Below are 23,386 nucleotides of genomic sequence, written 5' to 3' on the forward strand. Positions count from 1 at the left end.
AAATAAATAAATAAAATCTTAAAAAAAAAAAAGAAGATGAAGAGAGAGAGAAAGGAGGCAGAAAACTTATTTGAAGAAATAATACCTGAAAACTTCCCTAACCTAGAGAAAGAAACGGACTTCCAAGTTTAAATCCCAACAGACTGCACAAAGAATTCCAAACAAGATGAACCCATGGAGGTCCACACATATAATAATTAAACTGTCAAAGATTAAAGGTAAGAGAGAATTTTAAAGGCACGAGAAGATTTTAAAGAGAAGAGAGAAGCAAATGTTACATACAAGGGAAACTCTATAAGGCCATTAGCTGATTTTTCAGCAGAAACTTTGTAGGCCATAAAGGAATTGCATGATATATACAAAGTGTTGAAGGGAGAAAATCTACAACCAAGAATAGTCAACCATCCAAGCTTATCAATCACAATTAAAGGAGAGATAAAGAGTTTCCCAAAGGTAAAGGAGTTTGTCAGCACTAAACTAGCCTTATGAGAAATAAGCAATTTCTTTAAGTGGAAAAGAATTGGCCATAATTAGATGTAAGAAAATATGAATAAACAGATGTAAAATATGACAGCATATACATAAGAAGTATAGTAGGGAGTAAAAAGAAAGAAGTTTTCTTAGAATGTGTTTGATCTTAAATGACCATTAACTTAATATAGACATGGGGCTCAAACCCAGGACCCCAAGATCATGACCTGAGCCAAAGGCCATCACTCAACTGACTGAGGCACTGAGGTAGCCCAAATGTACTCAAATTTTTAAAAGGAAATAAAAATTAGATCTCTTGTCTTATAGCATTTGTTATAGCATATATCTTTTTATCATAAAGAGAAAAATTCCTTTTTTTATAACTTCATTACTATTGGTAATAGCAAAAATATTGTTAGTTCATGGGCTGCTGTATCTTCAGAGTATTAGAATAATGTCTGGCATGTGGTACATACTCAATAAATATTAGATGAATAAATAAATTTACAAGATGATTTTAGGCAGTACATGGATAGAAGGGTTTTTAGAATTTTTTTGTTTATATTAATGTGTATCAAAAAACTGTACATAAAACTACATATTAGACCTGTGGCTTGGGTTATGATTATATAAAATTTCTTTTTTAAATAAACTATTAAACAATATAAGTTAAAAGTTCTTAACGTGGCAGGATGATAGAAGAAGGAATATAGTGAGGAAAGAGGCTGAGGTATGAACCCTACTGAACATCAAGTTAAGTCTGAGAAAAAGGAGTTGATGCAAAACACATAGAAGTAGTGGAAGGAAGGGAGTCACACAGACACTTACTGACCAGTAAGGCTGAATCGACAGGACCAATTGCAGTAGTGTCTTTAGGAATAAGCTCCAATTACCTCTGTGCATTGTTATTAATAAGAGATTAATTGAGACAATGCATATTAATCATATCACACATAAGAGATGTTCAGTACATTTTACCTGTAATAATCATCATTACTACTTACACCATAACCATTCCTATTAAAAATGAGTAGCTTTAAACATCGGGGTGCATGTACCCCTTTGGAGCCCTACATTTGTATCTTTGGGGTAAATACCCAGTAATGCAATTGCTGGGTCATATGGTAGCTCTATTTTCAACTTTTTGAGGAACCTCCATACTGTTTTCCAGAGTGGCTGCACCAGCTTGCATTCCCGTAAACAGTGTAGGAGGGTTCCCCTTTCTCTGCATCCTAGCAGCAATGTCTACAATAGCCAAACTGTGGAAAGAGCCAAGATGTCCATCGACAGATGAATGGATAAAGAAGATGTGGTATATATATACAATGGATTATTATGCAGCCATCAAAAGGAATGAAATCTTGCCATTTGCAATGACGTGGATGGAACTGGAGGGTATTATGCTGAGTGAAATAAGTCAATCAGAGAAAGACATGTATCATATGACCTCACTGATATGAGGAATTCTTAATCTCAGGAAACAAACTGAGGGTTGCTGGAGTGGTGGGGGGTGGGAGGGATGGGGTGGCTGGGTGATAGACATTGGGGAGGATATGTGCTATGGTGAGCACTGTGAGTTGTGTAAGACTGTTGAATCACAGACCTATACCTTTGAAACAAAAAATACATTATATGTTAAAAAAAAAAAAGAAGAAGATAGCAGTAAGGGATAAATGAAAGGGGGGAAATCAGAGGGAGAGAGGAACCATGAGAGACTATGGACTCTGAGAAACAAACTGAGGGTTCTAGAGGGGAGGGGGGGTGGGGGGATGGGATAGCCTGGTGATGGGTATTAAGGAGGGCACGTTCTGTGTGGGAGCACTGGGTGTTATACACAAACAATGAATCATGGAACATTACATCAAAAACTAATGATGTAATGTATGGTGATTAATATAACATAATAATAAATAAATAAATAAATATAAAATAAAAAATGAATAGCTTTGGTAAGGATTAAAAAGGAGAGAAAAAGAATTTGGCTCTGGAGTAGAAGATCAGCACTCCTTTGAGACTGGCAGGGGAAAGTCAGTGTCCAGCTTGAGATCATTATAGAAGGTCACACTGGGAGGTGGAAGTTTATGCTGCTGAATGGATTGGGTATTCTCTTTGATGGAGAAAGGGAAATAAATGCCTTTCTAAGAATGAGGGGAGGGTAAATCTTTGAAGCCTTGAGGAGAGTAACAAAGCTACCAACAGTTTGCGGGGACAAAAAAGAAAATATAGCTACCTCTAACTCCAACAAGGAAGTGTTTGAAAGCAGTTTTGAATATCCAATAAAGTATAGAAAACATAAACAGACAAGGGGGAAAATTGTATGATTAGGAGGTTTTTTTTTTTTTTTATTCTTTAGAATTTAACTGCCAGGGTAAAAGAAGAGTAGAAGTAGATTTTTAGAGATTTTCCAGGGTTAGGCTTTTCCAGGTAGGATAGTCAAAGGCAGGGTGTCAGTGTGAGCTATTAAAAGAATATTTAAAATGATCAAGGGTGAAGCCCAGGTGAGTGGGAAAGGAAGGAGGCCAAGGGGTAATAAATGGAATGGAATACTACAGGGGACCCTTACATGACAAGAGGATTTTTTGAAGTCACACAAAAAGTCCCCTAGATTTATTCATTCACACTTCTCAAATATGCATTACATGATGACTCTCATAACACAAATTGCAAGGCCATCATGGCCTTCGCCCACCCTGATGTGTTTTCCATGGGTGCCTCCAGCCCCCACTGTTCTCAAGCCAGGCTGGGCTTTTCTTGTTCTCCCTTCCCTCTGCCAGGCATCTGCCTCAGTGAATTTACTTTTACTATTGCTTCTACCGCAATTGGGTTCCTCCAGCTACTCTCACATTCTTTTTATTTCACAAGTCAAATGTTGACTTGCCAGAATGGCCTTCCCTGGCTGTCCTATCTAGAATATTCTCCTACTATTCTCCTTCTTCTTCTGTAGCACACTTATCAGCACTTGGCACAGGACCTGCTATTTCTTTTCTTGCTTGTTGTCTTCCTCCAATGTTAGAATGTGAGCACCACGAAGCCAGGAAATTTGTTTTCTGAGGTACAGCAACATCCAGAAAAATGTTTGGTCTATCATATGCACTTGACATTTGTTAGAAAAAAAGTCTAACCACCAAGGGAAGGCCTTATAATATTTAGGCTCCCAATGTCTGACTCGCTTCTTATGGGGATGGATGTTCTGGGCTCTCATCTGGGGAGGCAGGGACTTTGACTGCAGACTTGAGAATTTGGCTGAATGTTGTTTGGAATAGACACTGGGAGCAAGAACAATCACAGAGCTGTTACAATGAGGACTACATCATGCTGAGGGACAGCCAAGGTGGGGCCCATAAACTGAAGCTTCTCAGGCCTTGGGTCTAAGAAGCACACTTGAGATCAGTTAGTTGTTAGAAGACTGGTTATTCCAGTAACAGTGGCCTCATCTCTATGTATGAGGGATAGAAAAAAAAAAAAACCATACAGTTAAAAATGCATTTGAAATTTTAATGTTTTGGCAAGAGATGTGTGATTCTGTCTTAGCAATCATGCTACAGAGGCTTCAGTTGATCATCAATACAGTTAATATGAGACCACAGTCCAGACCTAGCATGTCCAATGTGATAGAAAGGAAGAGTACAAACAATACAGACAATATTTCACACAATTTTGCTTTGGCTCAGGATTGTTGCCTTTTCAACAAGCAATAAAACAGGTTGGTATCCCAGGTGATATGATAGATGTGGAAAGTTATAGAAAAGATTTTTCCAGTCAAACCTATGAATAAAGAGAAAATATTTGATTATCAATAAAATTTGTATTTCAGGATAGACATGTATACATCTATGTGTGCATAATACATATAAACATGCAAACATACATCCTGGCTTTGCAGAAATAAAATTTTATATATTTATTACTAATTAATATCTTAGTGCCAACATAATAGGCTGTGAGCATGTATTTGTTGTGCATATAACTAAAGGATTGATAGATAATAGCCCGATTCTGCAATGGTTCTATTTAATGCCTCCATTAAATGAGAAATACTTATACCTTTGAGCACATTGGAAGGAACATTTTAATTTCCAAGTCGTTTATTGGGCATAAAATATATTCCTCCTTCTTAAATGATAATTTCTTGATTTAATTTGAATGTACATTTGTCAAACACTTGTATCAAGCAAAATGTCTTTTGAAAATTTAAATGTCTTTAAAAACAACTCCTTCACAGTTCATTCTGTTAGATGTCTTTTTTTATGTTTTATTTTGTTTTGATTTATTGGTGAATTATAAAAAATATTTTCCTAAATTCAATATTTCTCAATTATAAAAATGTATTTAAAACTCTGTGGACTCTGCCATTCATTCCGAATTCATTATGAATAGATGTCTTTTTTTTTAAAGATTTGTTTATTTTAGAGATAGCATGAGGTGAGGAGCAGAGGGTGAGAATCTTCAAGTAGACTCCCCACTTAGCGTAGAGCCCAGTGTAGGCTCAATCTTGCAACCCATGAGATCAGGACCTGAGTTGAAACCAAGAGTTGGACACTTAACCGACAGAGTCACCCAGATGTCCCTAGATGTCTTTATTTTAGATTTATTCTGTAAATATTCTATAAATTCCATTTACTTCCACCTTAGATGTCCTCTGACATTTCTTGCTTTGCCTAAGTTTCCTAAAGGTCATATCAATTGACCTTCCCATGTTATACCCTCTTTGTGCTCGTAATTCTAAATTAACACTTAGTAAACTTCTTGATAAATTTCTTTCTCCTTCTAAAGAGGAAGTTGAGGATATGTGAGTCGGTAACTCATTTCTATCTATCAAGGGCCTCAGTTCGTGGATTCATGATAAGCAATTGCAAAATACAGAACTAAGGAATGAGAGCAAAGTGAATGTTCCTATTCAGAAAATACAGCCCAGCTTTTATCCACATCAGTGATATTATTTTTCTCACATAGCATTATTTGGAAAAATTGTCTGATTCCTTTCCAACATTGGGAAAACCAAACTGGAGAAGAGAACCAAGCTGTGGACCAGTGCCATCACAGGTAAAGACCACCCGTCAGCTTCATCTCCAGCTCGCGTGTGTGTGCGGTATAGCCTCCATAGTGGAGTGTTTCAGAGGAAGGGCCCTAGGGCTTGACTCCTGGGTGGAATCCTGCCTCTTCCACTTATTACATGCACTGTGATCACGGGTGATTAATTTAGCCTCCCTGTGCATGTTGGCACCACCTACACATTGGCCATTAATGTTAACAACCTCACACGTGTATGTGAGCATGAACCTAGTTAATATTGACAGAGGGTTTAGAACTATGGCTGACACATGTTAATACTCAGTAAATACCAGCAATTACTCTTGGATTTGCTGTTGCATATTTTGTCATGTTAGCCCTTTTTAACTACTTATTATTTTACCATACATATATTTAGCTTTTGACCAGCGATTTAATTTTAAGGTGTAAATTAAGACAGTTGATCCTAACAGTTCTCATCCGAGGAAAATTTTCTCTTTCTGTTTTTGAATCTATATGAGATTTTGGATGCTAGGTAAACTTACTACAGATATTCCACTTCTTCAATTTTCAGACTGTTTGTGTAAAACAAATTAATATCCATATCTTCTCCTCTCAAGGAATTGCTGCAGAAATCAAGTAAAATATATATGCCAGTGTTTAGGAAGTTAAAATTCAATATAACTGTATTTCTTTATCACTATTGTTATGATCTTATATTGCTATATTTAACTACATGTTTTTATTTTAATTACTGACTTTGAGATTTTACTTAAATTTGATTTAATTTCTATGTGAGAATTTGGGATTTTTTTTTTATATCTTTTTTTTTTTTTTTTTAACAAAGGGCCAGTGTACTTTACTTATTCAAAATATCAAACATACCAAAGTGGGAATAAATGGGTAGGTAATTTCCTTAAGGCGATTCCAAGGGTTCGTAACTATCTGCTGTGGATGAACAGCCTGGAAATATTGGGGGAAGGTGAACTTCTGGTGAAACTGGTGGATTTGGACCTACAGAGAAATAAAATTATTAATCACCCCTCACGTAATTTCCTCCAGGGTTTAAAAGAGAGATAGAGCGATATGGATTATAACTTCACCATTTAGATAATTTCTAAATTATTCTAAGTAGACCTGGAAAAAGCAGAGTGAAATTATACAGAAATCACTATAAACAATATCACATTATAGAGTGAACTACAAAATTGAAGAAATCTTCTAATTAATTCAGTCACTCTGGAAAAAATATCTAAGAGAAAAAAGAAAATTTATATGTAATAAAGTAGAAGAAGAATTTTCAAGAAGAACCAAAGTGAGTATATAAATTTATAATTTCTTTTTCCATTTCTGGTCTTTAGAGTAAATAAGCTCACGACAATTTCTCATGATTTTATTCACTGGAATCTAGGATTCTGAGGCAGTTGCTTAATCTCTCTGAACATCACTTACACTGCTGGATTATCCAAATTAATATAAAGAGAACATTCTGCATAGTGCCAGGCACATATTTTCTATCCATAGAATGTTCTCTACTTCCAAATCCTTTTTTTAAGCCTGTTTCATAAGCCTTATCTTGGACTATTGTATGGGATAAAGATATAATTAAAATAACAATGTCCCAGAGAATAATTTACAGTTCTTATGAATGCAAACCTATTTTCTTAATTACCAGGGACAAAGTATTGAGTGGATCCATGGCTGTAATATATGATTCATATGGTGGAAGAATGCTAAAGTCTAAATAGCTGTGAGAACTTACTAAAATCAGATGGGTTTTCAGTGGGAGCATTTAAGTAAATACAGCTTCTGTTGTAAAATCTTTAGAAGACATTTTTACATTGTATAGGATGATGATTAGAATAATACCTAATACTCCTAGTACATCTATTGTATCCCTGTCATTGTGTATATAGTTTGCATATATTACCTGAAATGATCTTCACAAAAGCCCTCAGTCAACAGTTTATTTCTATGTTTATATTTCAGTTGATGGTACACTGGCTGACTGAGATTAAATACTTAGTAACTATTACACACATAAAAAGTGGTGGAGCTGATGTTGGAAGATGAATTTCCTGATTCCAAAGCCTGTGTCCTTTCACTGAGATACACATGTCTCCAGCCACAATACTGGTCTAAGAATTCCTGTGGTAAGAAAATAGTCTCTATGGGACTTTATTTTTGAGGCATAAGGTCATGTTATTCTTTTTCTAATTTTTATTTTAATTCAATTAATTAATATATAATGTGTTATTGGTTTCAGAGGTACAGGTCTGTGATTCATCAGTCTTATATAACACCCAGTGCCCATTACATTACATGCCCTCCTTAAGGTCCATCACCCCATTACCCCATCCCTCCACCTGTCTCCACTCCAGCAACCCTTAATTTGTTTCCTATGATTAAGAGTCTCTTATGGATTGTTTCCCTCTCTGGTCAGGTCATGTTATTCCATCAAGGAGAAGGCGAAGCATAGTTCCAAAGTAGGTCATTTGAAAAAAACAAAACACATTTTTGAGGTTTGCAACTGTTTCAAAATCAATCAGATAATTGCTCAAAATCATTTTTCTTAAAAGATCAATTCATATCTATTTGCAAAAAAGTTACTTCATATCCACCATGGATACAGAACTATGTGACAGAAATATGATTTATTTTGAGTGTGATTTAAAGCATTTATTTGGAATTAAATTATACTGATAATTTGGGGGAGGCCAAAGTGGTTGTTCCTTTATTTAAAGTATAAGTTTATTTGAAAGTTACCAGTTGTTTCAGGTAATTCTTTTCTTCATCACTCATCTCGACTTCCTGTTAAGAACCCAAAGCAACTGTTATAAAAGTACAAAAGAAATCACTACTGGGTAATATTGCACGTATTTCATTTCGATAAAAATTACTTACCTCGGGGCCTACTTCAGTGGATGCCTTAGGGAGAGAAAACACAAATCAGCTCTACTTGGATGACACAACAGTAATTGCTCTAACTAACTATAGTAGAGGAGCTAGGGCTAAGGGAACAGTTCAGAGCCAACCCATTGCTTTTGAGAAATACAGTCCTAATTACTGATGGAGGATTTAACCAGGAAACGCTCAGCACTAAAACTTTCATTCTGAGAGTACACTCCGTGTTAACCTAACTAACACGTTGCCGAGGGGATGTTTCCTTACAGTCTCCGCTGTGTCCGTGCAAACAGTGAAGAAGGAGCATGGAGAGTGGGCAGATGACTCGGTGAGCACAGGGGCTGGTGAGGTGTGAGGTAAGGGAAGCCTGCATGTCATTTCTGGAGGTGGCACAGCCTCTCAGTGTGAGACTGAGACATGAGGCGATGATTCCCAGTATGATTCCTAGGGCTCTGATGAGGAAGACTTCGGTCTGTGCCACAGGCCACAAGACATCAGGCCACGATCCATGCTTCACCACCTCCCAGCAACCTTCCCAGTGTGCTCGCCCACCCAGCTCTTCTGTCACAAGAGGTAGTTCTTTTACCACTCACCCACAGCTTATCTGACCCACCGCGCGACTCAACCCTTAGTTCATGTTGGGAGAGGAAAACCCCGTGAAAACAATTTCCAGGCTCTTTTTCACATATGGGGCTGTTTTTTATTTTTATTTTTATATTTTTTAAAGATTTTATTTATTTATTTGACAGAGAGAGGGAACACAAGCAGGGGGAGTGGGAGAGGGAGAAGCAGGCTTCCCGCAAAGCAGGGAGCCTGATGCAGGGCTCCATCCCAAGACCCCGGGATCATGACCTGAGCTGAAGGCAGACGCTTAACGGCTGAGTCACCCAGGCGCCCCTGGGGCTGTTTTTTAAAAATGAGATTTCCAAAGAGTCAGAGTAAAATGGGCATTATCCAAGAATATGCAACCAAAGGGTTATTATTAACTAAGTGATGGTTAATCTATAACCCCCACTAACTTTGAGCTGAGCATATGTTTTACACAGTTTTTCTTTATTTTTGTTGTATATTTGATGTGATTTTGTTAAATATTAGCGGCTTCTAAATTGCCATTAAATAGCATGACAGCTGGAAAATGTGCTCTCCTAGATGGATCAGTTGTCTTCTTGACTTTAAAGGAAAGTATCACTTATAGAGTGAGCTGCAAAAAGTGTCCCTGAGAAATTGAAACAGTGAGTAAAACTAATCACAATCTGAAATCCAGGAGTGGAATCTGCTGCATTGCCTTTTTTTGACCAGCGGTGGTAAGATAAAATTTGATGTTACCAACATGATCATTAATATGGCAGACAAAAATAAGGAATAATATAAGGAAAATTATATGTCTTTCAAAAAATTGTAAAATCAGTCTCATTTTTAAAAGCAATATACAATATAGAAAACATGATTAGATATAAATAAAAATGTCTTGATTGAGAGAATGAAGAACAATTGTAGGAAATACAATCAAGAGGTCAAATAAAAATTATATTTTTTATGCAATTAAAATGATGTTTTATTTCTTAATGGACAAAATTTGCAAGTATGCCTTTCCTCATTAATATTTCATATTAATATATATTAATATAACAGTATATAAGTAAAAATACCTTACCATATCAACAATCTTCTCTGAAGTTTCCTTATGGAAAGAAAAGAAGAGTTAAACACATTCTCATTCTATTAGTTTTATAGAATTTCCCTTGGGATACAACAAGAAAACCCATGTTCCATAAAGAAAGAAGAATAATGTGTTCATTTCCATTGTTGGAATTGTATCTGAGTTCTCCAACTATGGAAACCACACAATCAGTGGTTTACTACAATGTGAGCTCCAGATGGGGTATTGTTTCCTTCTTTTATTTATTGCTGTATCCCCAAGACCTAGAATCATGTAAGGAATATAGTACTTAATCAATACATATTTCTTAACTAACTATACACAGAAGTTTAATTTACTTACAATATGAAGAAACATTTTAAATGGTACTGTGTTTACTGCAAAGTACTTTAAGTGGGTGTTTGTATATAGAAGTATTTAGTCCAATCACTGTTTGAGTGGTTTTTATGTAAAATTTCTGTAAGAGTAAATTTCAGGAAAAATATTTGACCAGTATTTGCTTAAGTAAGCAAATATAATCACAATAAATGAAAAAGTCTAGGATTTTGTAAAAATCAAAACCACTAAATGGTAAGATATCCTTTCCTCGTGGAAAACAAGGAATTTAGTTAATCATTTGAGTCTTACATTTATTTAAATTTTTTCAAAGATTTTATTTATTTATTTGAGAGAGAGAGAATGAGAGACAGAGAGCATGAGAGGGAGGAGGGTCAGAGGGAGAAGCAGACTCCCTGGTGGGCAGGGATCCCGATGCAGGACTCGATCCCGGGACTCCAGGATCATGACCTGAGCCGAAGGCCGTCGCTTAACCAACTGAGCCACCCAGGTGCCCCTGAGTCTTGGATTTATTAAAGCAATGTAAGTAACATATTTTATAACCATTATGAAATTTAAACATAACTTTAAAATTTGATTTAATTTTAGTAATTTTGACTTACTTTCTGGGAGATGCTGGTAGATTCCTTAGAAGAAAAGAGAAATAATGCATTTCATTCACTTATCCATTTAAATGTTATTTTTCCACCCAGCAGTTTCCCACTTTATCATCAGTGAAACACAGAGGAACAAAAGAAGGCAAATCCTTAGGTAGCTGTGGCTGTTTTTAGGCACCTTAGGAGCACTGGTAGGAAGATATTTGGAAATTAGAACTTAATATATGAACTTGAGTCCTCACTCCAGCTGGGATTCCTGTCACCCATTTAATAAAATTGAGGATGGGCACCAGGACTCCTGGAGTCATAGTATTATTCAGTGACCTCTCGCAAAGGCAAAGGCATTGGACATTTCTGCTAGGTCTGGTATTACACAAATCAAATCTTGCTTATTTTGAATATGTAGGGTTAGTCTGCTGCCCTAAATGCTTCCAATCATTGCCACACTTTTATTTTCATTTTACGTAATTCCCTAACTTGATGCATGCAAAAAAAAAAAAAATTAGAATCAAGACAGTCTTGTACAGACCTTAATATCTGCTTCTGGATGCCATGTTATCTTCACAGGAGAGCCCCTCACCTCACTGGCAGAGTGGTACTTTGTTTCCTATATAAAAACAGAAAATAAGTTTCGATTTTACGGTCTAGTGAAATGGCCAGCACGTGAGAGATCTTCCCTCTTTAGGAGGAATTTAGTTGAATTGGGTTTTCTTTGCCAAATTCTTGTGTTTTCCAATCATAGTAATACACAAATAACTGTACTTGAAAGAAATTATTGTTCTAACTTAGTGTGCTTATTATATTTAGGGGCTGATTTAAGTGTTCTATTGTAGCTATTAAAAAGTTGCCACATCTTGTATAATACTATATGTGGGGGGCGCCTGGGTGGCTCAGTCGTTAAGCGTCTGCCTTCGGCTCAGGTCAGGATCCCAGGGTCCTGGGATCGAGCCCCACATCGGGCTCCCTGCTCAGCGGGAAGCCTACTTCTCCCTCTCTCACTCCCCCTGCTTGTGTTCCCTCTCTCGCTGTGTCTCTCTCTGTCAAATAAATAAATAAAATCTTTAAAAAAAAAAAAAGATTTAAAAATACTATATGTGGAAATACAACATACATTGTATATTGTAGTATATAGTATAGTATAGTATATATGTATAGTATATATATAGTATATATAGTATATATATGTAGTATATATGTATATATGTAGTGTATAGTATACATTATTTTAACATAATTATGTGTTTCTCAGGTAAAGAAATACATACTTAGATTTATGATAAATGCTGAAAATATAATATTGTTCAAGTGTTCTCTATCAAAGAGAAACTTGGAACATTAAAGCATTATCTTGACATAAATGACTGACATAAAATTCTAACCATGACAGAAGCACTGATATACGTGTCACCTGCTGGAGACTGCAGTTTTGTGTTTTTTGTTGTTGTTGGGTTTTTTTTAGCTAAGCAAAAGTGTTGCTTAAAAGGAATGACTGAAGCCACCTACAGAATAAAATGATACAGAAGAAGGTGGTTAAGACTAGTAAAGTCTAGGGGGAAGGAGTTGTTGTCCCGTGTATAAAATTGATCACTGAAGTATCTTCCTTCTCTTTTCCTACATAGAATATGCAGCATATTCACTTCTATACCTTAGCTTGACTGCTGAATAGGGTTTAATGTTAAGGAGACACCAAAGTCTGCCAGGACACGTATTTAAGATATGCAACAAATGAAGCAGTAAAGATTCTGAGCCCCTTAGGTAAATGGTGAGCTTCTGAGATGTAGATTTTAGGGTTGGGGAGGAGATGGTATAGTTTCTTACTCTTTACAGCTAAAGGGTTAATCATATTTTCTCTGTAAAAGCATAATTATAATAGTATTGATATATTATATGTATATAGCTATTTTATTTACAATAAAATCACTAAGTTTCTTCCCACATGTAAACAGGTAAATTCCTGATATTGACATATGACTTTACATAGTCTCCTTGTGTTACCCAGAGAAAAGGTCATCGAAATTAGCTGACTTTCTCATCCTGTTTCTGACAGGGTCACTACTTTATTTCTTGGTAAATAGCTCAGATTTACATAATCTATAGTCTTTGCTTCCCAAATTTGCCTTCTTCTGGACATATTAGATAAAGTTTCAAAGCATTTCTATTTGAGATGAAAAAAACATTTTGACATTTTGACAATGTACCGTTGGCGTGCAGCATTCAAACCAAACATACAAAAGCTTATTTCCCCTGATGGTGGCCGGTGGCTGCGGCTTTAACCTCCGTGGGCCACCTAAGAAAACCATTCACATTCTAGGAAGCACAGAAAGGGAGGTGATATACCTAAGGTCTCATAGCTTGTTCTTGGCAGGTCTGAGACTCAATTGCAGGACTTCTGACTCCAAATCTCATATTGTTTACAAGTAAGTGTCTGCTCCTATGTTTAGTTTCCTGCTCTGCCACTTACTCCTTGTGTTTGAAAAGTCCCCTAAGCCAAAGATGATTTACAAATCAAAGTGGAGATGTTAACTGGACTTTTGACCAAAGATTTCCTTTCTTTAATTTCAGTTCCGCTTGTAAAATGGAGATGAAATTCTCCCTCTACCTCCCTCAAAGACAGCTGTCAGATTCAAGTAGAATGACATAGAAATGAATACTTAGGACAGTTCAACTTATCCTGACTCATAATTGGTGTTAATAGAGCCATATCAATAGTGTTTTGACTACATGTTTTGTGACTTCATTTCTGACCTAAAAAATGATATTTAATTTTCTTTTGTTTTTTACATTTGAAGGGATTGAAACATTTTTTTTCTCATTAATTTTTTTTTCCTTTCACAAGAAAGTAAGAAACAAACAAACAAAATTGTAGAACTCACCAGAAGGGGAAACAGAAGATAGTCATTTATCTTAATTTGATTCCATGGGTTCCTAACTAAGTGATATTGATTATAAGCCTGAAGATATTGGGGAAGGTTCAACTCCTGGTAAAACTGGTTGATTTTGCTCTGAAATGAAAGAAATGTATCAATATGTAGCATCAGAATGGAATCTTCTACGGGCCAGAGGATAACTGGGCAAAACCAAATGAATTAAAACCTTAGTTAGAAGAACTCTAAATGATGCCAAATTGGCCAAGCAACAGACATTTTTAATATAAAATTCACTAGCACAGTGTCTACATTCATAGAGTGAACCTCAGAATAAAAGATGTAGTCTAGTTAATTAAGGCTTACAGAGGAAAAGAAATGAACGTAAAAAATGAAAAGAATATATAAGAAAGGAAGTGGAAAAGTATTTAAAAAAAACAGAACAAGTTTATCATTTCTTTTTCCATGTCTTGATTAAGGCTGCTACAGACTGGAATCAGAGACAACTCGTAGCCTCAGCTGGTCCCTTGACTCTAAGAACATCACTTACCCTTTAGAGTTGAAGCGACCCTTTAGTGCATTGATATATGTAGAATGGTTTGTATACTACATGTCACATAAATTTAGCTGAATAAATCCTACTTTGATTAGGCTATGGATGCTTGACTACAGATGACTGCAGAAATTAAAGATGAAATCACTTAACACAGCATCTTAACTCTTGGAATGTTTAGTTCATACTGATGTTAAGAAAGTCAATTTGTTAAAGTCAATGTAATAAGTTTTTAGAATTGCATGTGGATAAGTGTTAGGTGGACACATAATTATGAATTATGATAAGAATGATATAAAGAGAGAATGTTATTAAAATCTAGAAAGACTATTAGAGCATTTAGAATGTTCTAAAAATAAATTGTTTCATTTTAGAGATCTTGTTTTTAAATGCTCAATAAGAAGCAGCTCCTGTTAAAATGGATTTAGAGCTTATTTTTCCTATGTGTATAAATGCAATAGTGTTTGGTACCTTTGGTTCCTATTTTTGTGTACTAGAATCAGGGATTCTGTTAAATACTTTACACATCATCTAACTCCAGAGATGGGTTACCAGATTTCATACAGGTGGGATAATAATAGTTAGGGGCTTTTTGCCTTAACATATCAATTTTTTTGCTACTTCAAAGAGGAGTTCAGTGAGCAGTTAGGTGCTTTGGACTATACTGGTATCTCAGTTAGATCACTTAAACTTAAGAACACTCTCCTTGAGGCTTATAACTCTTCCAAATTTAATTGGATACTTTTTCATTTTCCTTAAAAGGTCTGTTTGTTAAGATAATACCTACAGGAGGCGCCTGGGTGGCTCAGTCGTTAAGCGTCTGCCTTCAGCTCAGGTCATGGTCCCAGGGTCCTGGGATCGAGCCCCGCATTGGGCTCCCTGCTCAGCGGGAAGCCTGCTTCTCCCTCTCTCCCTCCCCCTGCGTGTGTTCCCTCTCTCGCTGTGTCTCTCTCTGCCAAATAAATAAATAAAATCTTAAAAAAAAAAAAAAGATAATACCTACATATCACAGTAACAACAATAGAAAAAGTAATTTTTAACATAAATCTGTTGTGAACTATTTCATTGAGAAGATACAATCCGTGATCATCTGGGAGAAAAAGAGTTGTAAAACATACTCTTTGCTTGAAGTAATAAATTGTATGAGAAGTTACCAGCTGTTTGAGGTAGACCAGTTCTTCCTTAGTCAGCTCCGTTTTCTATTGGAAAACAAAGCACATATTGGACAAAGACAAGAAAAATCCTATTACTTAATGTTATTAATTTTTTACAGTAATACTGACTTACATCAGTGGGGATGTCAGCAGTTTCCTAAAGTGACAAATAAAGAAATAGCTTTATTTAAATAGCATTAGCACTAGTTGTCTCTAAATCATTTGATAGTAAGTTAGGGGCTATATTTGACTAGTCAGAGTCCAAGCCACTAGCTTGAGAAATCAAGTATATATTAGGAATTAAGTTAAAATATTTATCTTCAGAACTCTCTCTCATTTTATGTTAACATAACATGACTAAAATTAATGTGTCTCATTTCAAGACATTATCAATCCTAAATTGACAATTTTTCACGCTGACAGAGAGTAGGCAGGTGACCAAAAATAGCAAAATAGAGCAGGTGAGTTCTGTGGGAAGTTAGCCCTGATGGCTGTTTGTGGCAATGACAGATATGGCCCAAGACACTCAGTCTGCATCTGAAACTTAGGAGTAGAGAAAAGATAAAGCAAGCTTCCCAAGGCATGGACTTAGAAGAATCCAGAGACTGCCCAACGTGCAAGGCTCTGGACCATGATCCATGGAGATGCCCCCTGCTCTTTCAGAACACTCTCACACTGTGGCTTTTCCTACCACAGGAGGTGTTCCTTCTACTGGTGACCTACACACATTTCCTAACCCAAACCCTCACCTCAACCTCCTTGAAAGTGGCTCCCAAAGTTGAACCTGATCAATATCACCTACAGACCTCACTGAAATGCAGATTGCTTAGCTCCAACTCAAATTTTCTGATTCAATAGGTATGAGGCAGGGCCTATGAATTTGTATGTCTCCTAATTTTCCAGGTGCTACTGATGTAACTAATCTGGTGACAACCCTGTGTGAACTGCTCCTCTAAATGATATGAGAGGGTTTCCCAAAGTGAGGCTGTGGTGAAGGCAATTGGTGAGCTCTTGATTTGTCACAAGCTTGATTTGAAATGCAATTTCTTATGGATTCATATCCAGATTTTCAGAAAGAACAGGATAGAATAAATAAGGCTTCATACAAGATTATCAATTTCAGCCACTCAAAAATGATTTTCTGAATGAGTATGGTTTTCCTATTACATTCTTTGCATATTTAGATGTGCTAAGAATTATCAAAGTACTCTGTACCACTTAGTGGAAAACAGCTATTTCTTGAAATAGTTCTTTGACTTTAAAATAAGCAGTAGTGGGACACTTAGGTGGCTCAGTCATTTGAGCGTCCAACTCCTGGTTTTGTCTCAGGTCATGAACTCACGGGTCATGTGGTTGGCTCCCTGCTCAGCAGGGAGTCTACTTGAAGATTCTCTCCCTCTGCCCCTTCCCCTACTTGGGCTCTCTCTCTCTCTAAATAAATAAATAAATCTTTAAAAAAATAAAAATAAGCAGTATCTTATCTCAGTAGATGAAATGCTAGAAGATTCCTGAGATACTAAAAAATAATGTAACTATACATATTGGGTGCAAAAAGAAATGGAATCTTCACTATTATTTTTGGAATATTAATAGTTACTTTATATACATTCCATATTAATCACCTACTTGATCATTAGTATGAAACATCGAAATGTATTGAAATAAAACATTTAAGTCAATTTTTATAAATAATTATTGCTAATCACCTTGGTAAACTATTGGGAAGGATAAACATTATCTTCTGTTTAAGTAATAGTATCTCCTTCATGAGTATAAGGGAAAATTATGGGGCTAAAATTAATACAGAGAGGGTGAAGTGATAATTTTAAGCATTATAAAAATTATTTTCTGGTTTACTAAGAGAGAAACAGTGCATAACCTACTGTTAATTATAAATATTAGGTATAAATAATGTCAATTAATTTTAGCTCATAGGAAAAACAATATCTCAAAATTTTATCTATCTTCTTTATTCTTTCCTAAATAAAAAGGAATTAAGCATATTGTTCCCACATATGGTTTATAATATTTTTCCACTGACTATAAAAAGAAACCTATCTTCCATGGAGAGCAGCATAAAAATGCAATTCAATCTTCTTTTTATAGTTTTGTATGAAATAGATAAAAATTTCCCAATTGGTAACAAATTTGGCAACAGTGGTAAATTGAAATATCAGCACCATGAGAAATAGACTTCATCTGCTGTATTCACGGTTGCACTCCAGAGCCTAGGACAGTGTGTGGGGCATACTTCTTACTCATAAATGTTTGCTAAATGAATGAACGAATAGACAAAATTCAAAGAGGTGGTGCATGGATAATTTTAAAAAATTATAATAATGAATATCAGTAGTTACTTTAGATATGCTCCTCATGCTTTTATTATACTACCTGCTTATTTTAACATATATTAAGCCATCATATCAGTGACTTGGGTAGAAACTAAAGTGAGTTTAAATTAAAAGCAAATTTATTTAATCATGAAAGAGTTAATTTTGAGAAACGATAAAATATTAGACTCACTCATGAAAATCACAAAAGGACCAGGTCTCTAGGTCTCTATTCCAGTGGGAACTAACTGGAGAAGTATTTACTGGATATGTTGATTCATATATAAATAAATAGTCTTTGGTTGAATTAGTCATCAGATTCAGACAAGTGCATCTTTTTGTCTTCCTTTTCGTACAGTCTGGACACTGAATACATTTGTTATCGATAGTAAATTTTAATTTTATTCAAAGTAATATTACACTGCACATTATAGTCAGATTTGAAATCAAGATATTATACTTAATAGGATTTAGAGCAAGAATCCTCCTGAAAGCAAACAAAATCAGAGCAATCTAAACCCTAATTCAAGAGAGACTCACTTTTCTGTAATTTCTATGTAAGCAGAAAGTGATGCTCATATAATAAAATGATAGTTAAAAAAGTCCAGAATTTGGAAGTGGAAAGGAAGGTGATGGACCGTATATAAGAACTCCTCTAGAGAAATGGAATTATTGAAAACTTGGCTCACAAATGGAACACAAATATGTTTTCCTGGAATCCTTTTCACACGATTTCACAGCATTTGAGGCAATGAAAACATCATCTATTTCAAACTCAGAGATGAAAAAACATTACTCATATGAGCAAAAGGGAAAATGACATAATTGATAAAAAAGGTATCAAGCAAAAAGATATTAATGAGTAAATTTTACCGGACTAGTTTGGAAGATCACATCATTGTATTGCTTATATTCCTGCAAAAAGTCATATTTATTTTAGTGTCATATAAAAATGAAAACTCACTTTAAAATGCCTTTAATGAAAAGAGTTATGGCTTACCTCTTCAGAGATGTTGACTGATTCCTTAGAAAAAGAAATTGATGGTGCGTTTTTATTTATTATATTATGTTATGTTATAATATAATATGTTATAATAATTATTTTATTATTTATTTTATTATGTTATGTTAATCACCATATATTACATCATTAGTTTTTGATGTAGTGTTCCATGATTCATTGTTTGCATATAACACCCAGTGCTCCATGCAGTATGTGCCCTCTTTAATACCCATCACCGGGCTAACCCATCCCCCCAACCTTCCCCTCTAGAACCCTCAGTTTGTTTCTCAGAGTCCGTAGTCTCTCATGGTTCGTCTCCCCCTCCGTCTGATAGTGCATTTTTATTCTCTAATTATGGATTTTTTACTCATCCTTCTGAGGGAAGTGTCAAATCACACTCATTATACAGTATTTCAAGGTAAAATACTACCCTTTGACTGAATTAAAGAGTGAATTTCAACGAAATTTCATTTTCCTTAGATAAATAGCTCATCATATTTTAGTTAAGTAACTTATTCTGCACTCTCCTATTACCTACATGATAATCCAATTACAACCTTTTTTCAAATACCAACATCAGAGGAGAAAGGAACAATTTATTAGTCCTCTGCATCGTTTATTTTTCTTTCTTTGTCTCTTTAGTTATTAAATGAAATACATCGCGGGAGAACAGGGCAATTCTTTGAGTGACTTTAAAGAAGTTTTGTGCCCCTGTTATATATCCCTGGGCAAGAAGACAATTAAAAATTAGCACTTAATATGGATTCAAATGTGTGTGAGCCTCATACTACAGAAGTAGATAAAATAGATTTCCGTCACTGCATTCACTACATACAGAGTGCTCACTGTTAGTACCATGATATTATCACAATTACTGGATTGCTATTTGAGAAGTCAGTGAAAAAGGTATAATCTTAGCATATGTGGAAGCAGAGAGTTAGGTTTACTCTCTTCAAATCATTTAGCAATGATTACACTTCAAATTTTTCACTATTCTATAGCCCTAGTGTTACTGATCACAAAAATGAGAATGATTATCCCAGTACATATGGTGTGCAATTAGCAGCCAGGAATTGTCTTCATAATAATGCGCCTTACCTCGCTGGAGGAGAGGTTCTTTACCTCCTATATAAATAACAAAAACAAACACAAATTTAACTTTTATGGCTTATTTAAAATGCCAAGTTGAATCTCTGCCTCTACTGTTTAAGAGCAAAGACATTAATTTTTTTACTTAGGGAAATATAGTAGAACAGGGCCTCCTTCAAAAATTGGCTCCAAATACAATCAGGAAACACTGGTAACGATACTTTTGATTCCCAGGAAAACTGCGACACAGACCTTTTGAATATCTTGATCCAGTACTCACTAGTGACACCTCCCTAATTTTAGTGGAGTAACCTGTCTATTAAAAGGTATGATTAAGGCCAACTACTCAGTAAAAACAAAAGATATAGGGTGGTTGTTATGTCTAGTGGAGTTTAAGAGAGAAGCCAATGATTTCTGTAAAATTGATAACTGAAGCCTTTTTATCGTTTTTATAAAGTAGTTTATTTATATCAGAAATGGGGTCTGACTTTAGGTTTGTTCTTAAATTGGGTACCAACGGAAGAAGGTACAAATGCCTGTCTGTGTGTATCTCATAGAAATGGGGGTGTGTCTTATAGCAAAGGCTCTGAGCACCACAAGGAAATCTGCCCTAATGGGAGAGTGAGATGTTGGGGTTGGAGGGATGTGGGTATGCAGGTTCCCCTGAGAACAGTGTGCTAAGAATGCTGATAGACTGACATATATAATATTATATATATGTGTATATATGTATCTGTGTTTGTGTAGCTCTTTCACATATTATCTACTTATCTACTCACTATTTTGTGACATGGATGTTATTATAACCTCACTGGGGAATCATGTACAAAGTTACCGCTCAAATCCAGACCTACTAACTCAGTCCCCTGTCACATGTCCTTTTTTTTTTATATTTTGCCATCATGGTTTCTGGACTACTTTTATGAAGAATGGTGAAATTCTGTCATTTCATGGACAGCTGACTTCGGAATTCTAAATTACAGTGGTGAGACCTGCTTGCATTTCCAGAGACATGGTGGGGAGTGGGAATGCTCCTCTAGAAAATTCCAACAATAATCTAACATATGATGGATACGAATCGATGCCTTTCTTCCTAAAACTGTAGCTTCTTTGACACCTACTATGAAGACACTTCACAGAAGGTTTGTTCTTCACATTCTGTGTAAGACATGTCAATACTATATTTGATCATGGATTATGAGGTTATATCCTTAATCTCAATTCATTGCTGCCCATGCCCCATATTCTGTGTGTAGTTAAAGGTTCACTCTGATGTATCTAAGGAAGAATGGGTGCCATTATGTGTCCCATTATACTTACATGCTTTGCCAGAGAAACAGCCAAAAGGCAGGTAAAGATGAAAAACTTCATGGTTCCTTGGGGCTGTGAAGACATATATAGAAAATCAAGAACAGATTTTGTCTGCTACAAATGACATGTTCTGACATTTCTCTATTATTATCTTTATAGCAGATAATGGGGAAAGGGCAATGAAGAGACACAAAAGCAGATGCTTTAAAGAACGCTCATGAATATGAATATCACAGTTTATTTTGAAAGGGCCATTATGTTGTTCTCATTCCACAGGACCTAATTTCAAGCCATACTTGCTGCAGTGTGGAAGGGCCATTCAGATATAGTCAGTGTCTGGGATTGTTCTCACTGACAGGCACTTTGTGAAGAACGACCATCAGACACACAAAACACAACAGGCACCCTTTTGTATCAGATATCGGGTGAGGCGAAATGCAGCCTGGCTCCCTCCTAAGAAGTAGCAGGTGGAAGTAACCGGCTTGGACATCAGGTGTGCTACTAGTTCTGCTTGACCCCGGACTGGCTGCTGAAGCTCCCAAGCCTCTGAACATCACGGGGCCTCGCTGACCACATCTAGCAAATGGGACGCGCCACGTCTGAGGTCGCCTCCAACCAGCTCACTCTGGGGTTTTGACCGAGTATAAATTCAACTTTTTCCCACTTTTTTGTTTAAGTGTAAGCGAAGATTTAAATAAAGTTTTTCTAATGTATTTTCCATACATTTTGCTCATTATACTATGTGTATTTGAAATCTACTTTAAAGAATAATTTTAATTTTTACCCAAGCAACATCAAAATGTGTTTGTGATACAACATATATGACTGAAAAGGGCATATACGTACAGGTATTAAATTATCTCTTAATATTGGCATCGGAGAATTTTAAAATAATTTCCAGTCCCATAGTATAAACTTCTTCATCTTTACACTGAGTAATAATGACACGTAGCTGATGTGTTCATTTGTTCTTCGAGGATGAAAGTATTTTTTATGCATATAATATGGACAGGATGTATTTCACATTGCAAAGGCATTATTGAAAATTGTGAAGTTTATTTTATTGCCCCTCATTAAACATCTGAAATAAATGCATTTTATATATGTTTTTAAATCAATTTTTCTTAGAGATAGTATTTTACATAGGTGAAAGAAATGAAACATCTATTACTGTTCGCTCTGAAATAGACACATATTTAACATATTAGAAATGGAAATTTAAAGCAGTTGCAGTTATTCAGCAACTGCTCGATGGCAAATACTGCACTGGACTTTTTAGAATATTATCTGTAACCATCAGAATAACTATATATTTAAAGTATTCTTATCTCCAATTTCTAGATGAAAAATGTGGTCCAGGAACCACACACAAAGGAAAAGATTGCTGGATTTCTAGAAGCCTAGTTACCTTGCTCCTGCCATCAGAATCAAACAGGGCACTTAATGTGATAGAGTCAAGGTAAATTTTGCAGCATCTGCGTATTAGTTGCACTTTTTTCAAAAACAAAAAAGACAAATGATGAGCTTATATTAATTAAAAGAGAATTATGTATATTTATACCTATATTTTATACTTTTTAATATTTTATATATTTTTAATAATTTTTTAGTAACATTTTGAAACACTTTTCACAAAGCCCTAATGTGAGAGAAAGAATATATGAAAACATTACCTTCTTTCCCAAGTTGGAAGACCAGAGGACCAGGCAGTGATTTATCTACCATGGGTTATCTCAGTACTATTTAAAGGTTGTTCCTTCATGATATGGTAATTCTGTGGTTCAAAATACTTAAAAAGCTATTTGAGTTCTAAGAAGTCACTATGATTAGAATTTGTTTATCTTCCAGATTTTTTCCCTACAGATTCCAAGGAGTGTTTTAACTGTTTGATTTAGAACACGATAGCAGGAAATGAGGGTGTTATAATGTATAAAGATTATCTGTATTTTGTGTGTAGCCTTCCTCTGCCTTGAACTAGTTTTTTGATTCAAGAAAAGTTTCTTTGTGTTTTGTTTTGTTTTGTTTTGTTATCTCCTGGCACCTGCTTTCCTGTGCAAGAATATGGTGTTTTGGACAAAAATAGTTCTCTATTGCTTTTCCAGCTG

General features: G+C 35.5%; 1 protein-coding gene across 1 annotated transcript; it reads right to left on the minus strand.

The window, feature by feature from the left end:
- Positions 1–4,230: 4,230 nt before the first annotated feature.
- LOC118010858 (alpha-S2-casein-like) lies at positions 4,231–21,341 on the minus strand. The gene is made up of 12 exons (XM_035005571.1): positions 21,291–21,341; positions 19,980–20,006; positions 15,682–15,705; positions 15,513–15,593; positions 13,851–13,979; positions 11,507–11,584; positions 10,984–11,007; positions 10,040–10,066; positions 8,386–8,409; positions 8,248–8,292; positions 6,367–6,495; positions 4,231–4,236 (listed from the first exon to the last, which is right to left on the minus strand). The coding sequence occupies exons 1-12, from the start codon at positions 21,339–21,341 to the stop codon at positions 4,231–4,233; spliced, it is 645 nt and encodes a 214-aa protein (XP_034861462.1).
- Positions 21,342–23,386: the final 2,045 nt, after the last annotated feature.

The sequence above is a fragment of the Mirounga leonina genome, unplaced genomic scaffold (genome assembly GCF_011800145.1).
Source record: "Mirounga leonina isolate KUSES-001 unplaced genomic scaffold, KU_Mleo_1.0 Mir_129, whole genome shotgun sequence".
In the NCBI taxonomy this organism is placed as follows: Eukaryota; Metazoa; Chordata; class Mammalia; order Carnivora; family Phocidae; genus Mirounga; species Mirounga leonina.

What these genes read in the sequence shown, in the direction of transcription:
- LOC118010858 (XM_035005571.1), bottom strand. Translation starts at nt 21,341, where the DNA reads ATGAAGTTTTTCATCTTTACCTGCCTTTTGGCTGTTTCTCTGGCAAAG. An exon ending in CAGAGAAGATTGTTGATATG is followed by an intron (nt 8,410 to 10,039) that starts GTAAGGTATTTT and finishes TCTCTCCCTAAG; the next exon opens with GCATCCACTGAAGTAGGCCC. An exon ending in CCACTGAAGTAGGCCCCGAG is followed by an intron (nt 8,293 to 8,385) that starts GTAAGTAATTTT and finishes GGTTCTTAACAG; the next exon opens with GAAGTCGAGATGAGTGATGA.